Here is a 3,411-nt window from a genome sequence, read left to right as displayed (position 1 = left end):
ATTTCTCACACTATAGACTTCGATTATTTGTTTTTTGAAAACTAAATAATGATTGACTTGTTGAGTCAGCAGACTTCTCCGATCCTTATCTTTCCATCATTGGCCAACAATATTTTGTGTGTTGAAAGACCAAAACAAGACCACATATTAAAATATTATTATATTATATATGAATAATATTTGATCTAATATTCTCTTATAAAAAAAAAAAAATATACTTGTGACTTGTCTCGTAGATTAGAAACAACAGACCAATAAAAGGGGAAAAATAAAGAAAAAGAAACAGCCAAACCAAAGAGGTATTTCTTTTTCTAATTTTTCTTGTTCTATGCTAAACAATTATTCTTATTATTTTGCTACCTCAAGTTAAATAACATGATTTACATAATATTTTCTAGTGTAAAGGGAAAAGTGAATGACAATATTATTTTTTTGGAAGAAAAACATTTTATTAATTTTGCTAAAAATAGAGCTTTTTTCTGCCGCACATCAATGGGAATTTTTCTTTATAAAACATAAACTCTTTCCACTTATTTTCCAATGAACCAGCTTACTGTAAAAACACATATGGTAGGAAACAAATTCTCACTAAAATCTTGACAAAATTCCTAAATTTTATGCGTTAAAAAAACTAATACTATTTTTTCTTTTCACATTGATTCAATCAAAATATTTGTGAGAATAACCATTGAATATTTTGCAGTAAAAAATTTCAATGGGAAAATAGTGACTTTTTAGTAGTGTTTCTGTTTCGTTTGTCCGTTTTTGATTTGATACAAAAAGTAAAAAAAGTTTTGAATCTTATAATTTTAAACTGAAATATATAATATGTACCAAAGTGTTCTTTAATCTTTTGATCGTAAACATGTCATGTGAAAAGTTAAAATTAGCAAGTTACCAGAAAATGAAAGAGACATCCGAATCTTTTATTTTTACTTAGATCAAATTATTATTTTTTTCTAGAAGTTTTGACAACACATAGTAAAGTTCTTTTCATATAGTAGCATGAGAGTTGATGTTATATAATTTCCCTTTTAATTGCTGTCTTTTCTTTTCATATCAATTTCTGCAATGAATATATTGCTTTGAATTAATAATAATATGAATTTGACATTCTTTTGTAGGAATTAGAGTTGAAGAAAGAGGGATGGCACACTCCATTGAGATTACCTCAATAGATAATCAAATTCCACTACTTCTTCAAACTGAAAAAAATGAGGTCTCTCCCAACTTTACAAAATTAGTTTTCGATTTGATTAAAATACATAAACAATTAATTGATATCATCTATACAAAACAAAATAAAAAATTGTACCTTAATTTTTCGCTATCATGTATTTCAAGAGATTACTAAATTGCCTTCTTCCACGTAATTTTAGGTCTACCTCATTGTCCTAACATGTTCACCAACCATAGTTTTACACCTACAAATCGGTGCATTTCAAGAGTTTTTTATCTTCTTCTTTTTTTTCCTTTTGTCCAAATTTTGGGGCAATATATATCATAAGCCAAACGGAATATATAGAGGGGGACAAAAGACTTTGAAAGTTAAGAATTTTAAGCATATGAAGAAAACCTTTGAAAGGTAACTTGTTGCGCAAAATTTTAACCATCACTCTTTTCCATTACAGATAGAAGAAAGGAGGAAAGTGGATCATATAATCGAGATAAAGGAAACAAATGGTCAAGATCCATTAGGGTCACAAACAAAGACATCTGTAAATCAAATCTTTGATGAAATGTTTGAGGATTTGAACAATTTGTCAATTACATCGTGTACGATATTCAAAGTAAATGTGGGGCTACGTGAATCAAATCCAGATGCTTATACACCAAAGATGATCTCTATCGGTCCTTACCATAAGAAAAATCCTCAACTTCGTCCAATGGAAAAGTACAAACTATTATACCTACAACGATTTCTTCAACGAAAAGAGGGACTTGATGTGGAAAGTTGCATCAATGAATTGGAGACACTAAAGAAGGAAACAATCAAGTGTTATAATGATATAGAAGATCTCTGTGATGATAGTCAATTTTTGCAAATGTTGTTGCTTGATGGTTGTTTTGTGGTTGAGTTTATTCGAGAGAGTACTGAAGGAGAAGACAACATCATCAATAATATTGATGATTGCGCATATAGTCAAATACTCCGAGACTTGATGTTACTAGAAAATCAACTTCCGTTCTTTATCCTCAACAAGCTTCATCACATGACAAAGCAAGTTGATGAATTACCATTGGCAATACAATTGAATGATAATTCGTTTATCTTTTATAGTAACTTGCCAAAAATGTTTCGTGCATCCTACAGAGAGACAATATGTAATGCAGAAAATATCAAACATTTACTTCATGCAGTACACATATTTTCATGCCATGGCCTGAATCCCTTGAAAAACTCAAAAAATGACATAACGAAGCATAAGGTCATGCCAAATGCAACAGAGCTTTCTGAAGCTGGAGTTAGCTTCGTTGAAGTTGGAGATTTATTGGGCGAAGTCAACCTTGAGGATGACATAAGTTTATTTGATATAAAGTTCAACAATGGATTTATGGCAATCCCTTCTTTTCAAGTCGACGATGATACAGAAACCATCTTGCGAAATCTCATTGCTTATGAGCAACAATCGTGTGATGTAGAAACAAAATATTTCAGTGATTATGCAACTTTTATAGATTATCTTATCGACTCAGATAAAGATGTGAATTTGCTTCGCCAAAAAGGAATCATAGAGAGTTGGATGGGAGAGAACAAGGACGTGGCTAGCCTCTTCAACAAAATTGGAAATGGGGTCGGTGTTTATTACAACTTCTATTACCATGAAGAATGCATAAAAGCAATTGAATATAGTGAAAAACCATGGAATAGAATGAAGGCAAATTTGAAGCACAATTATTTTAGTAGTCCTTGGGCAGGAGCTTCAACTATGGCAGCCATCATGCTCCTCATACTCACAACTATACAGACTATTCTAGCTTTCACATGTACTTTTAAATAAGTAGTATTGTTTTAATCTCAATTGTAGTGTTTCCTCACAACTTCATGTATGGAATTTGCATGTGTGTTGATGAGCTTATGAGTTTTCCATTAATTCTATTTTGTATTGGATTTTATAGTTGAATATTAGTTAGTTTATTTCAAGTATCTATACATAAAAAACAAATGAGCCGATAAATTTAATATATTATCGGTCGCAACGCAGGCATCTCAAGATATACAACTATTACATAAGACACTTTATAACTTATGAGTGTGATATCATTTATTCATTCTATGCTAAGTGCTTTTTCAATGGTGAAATTGAATTGATCAATTTCTGAATTACAACAATAATTACATACTTAGTGTGATTCTATTTATAGGGTCTGAGAAGGCTGGGTGTACGCAAACCTTATCCTACCTTGTAT

At 30.7% G+C, this 3,411-nt stretch overlaps 1 protein-coding gene across 1 annotated transcript; it reads left to right on the top strand.

Moving 5' to 3' along the window:
- Nucleotides 1-207: 207 nt before the first annotated feature.
- Nucleotides 208-3,095, top strand: LOC102603622 (UPF0481 protein At3g47200-like). The gene is made up of 3 exons (XM_006367733.2): nt 208-299; nt 1,125-1,219; nt 1,632-3,095. Exons 2-3 carry the CDS (start codon nt 1,148-1,150, stop codon nt 3,000-3,002), a joined length of 1,443 nt encoding a protein of 480 aa, XP_006367795.1. The 5' UTR covers nt 208-299; nt 1,125-1,147; the 3' UTR covers nt 3,003-3,095.
- Nucleotides 3,096-3,411: the final 316 nt, after the last annotated feature.

The sequence above is a fragment of the Solanum tuberosum genome, unplaced genomic scaffold, assembly GCF_000226075.1.
Source record: "Solanum tuberosum cultivar DM 1-3 516 R44 unplaced genomic scaffold, SolTub_3.0 scf00948, whole genome shotgun sequence".
Classification (NCBI taxonomy): Eukaryota; Viridiplantae; Streptophyta; class Magnoliopsida; order Solanales; family Solanaceae; genus Solanum; species Solanum tuberosum.
This window is presented reverse-complemented; position numbering and strand designations above follow the sequence as displayed.

Excerpts from the sequence above, each read along its gene's own strand:
- LOC102603622 (XM_006367733.2), top strand. The coding sequence starts at position 1,148 with ATGGCACACTCCATTGAGATTACCTCAATAGATAATCAAATTCCACTA. Across the intron at positions 1,220-1,631 it reads TTCAAACTGAAAAAAATGAG|ATAGAAGAAAGGAGGAAAGT; the intron begins GTCTCTCCCAAC and ends TTTCCATTACAG.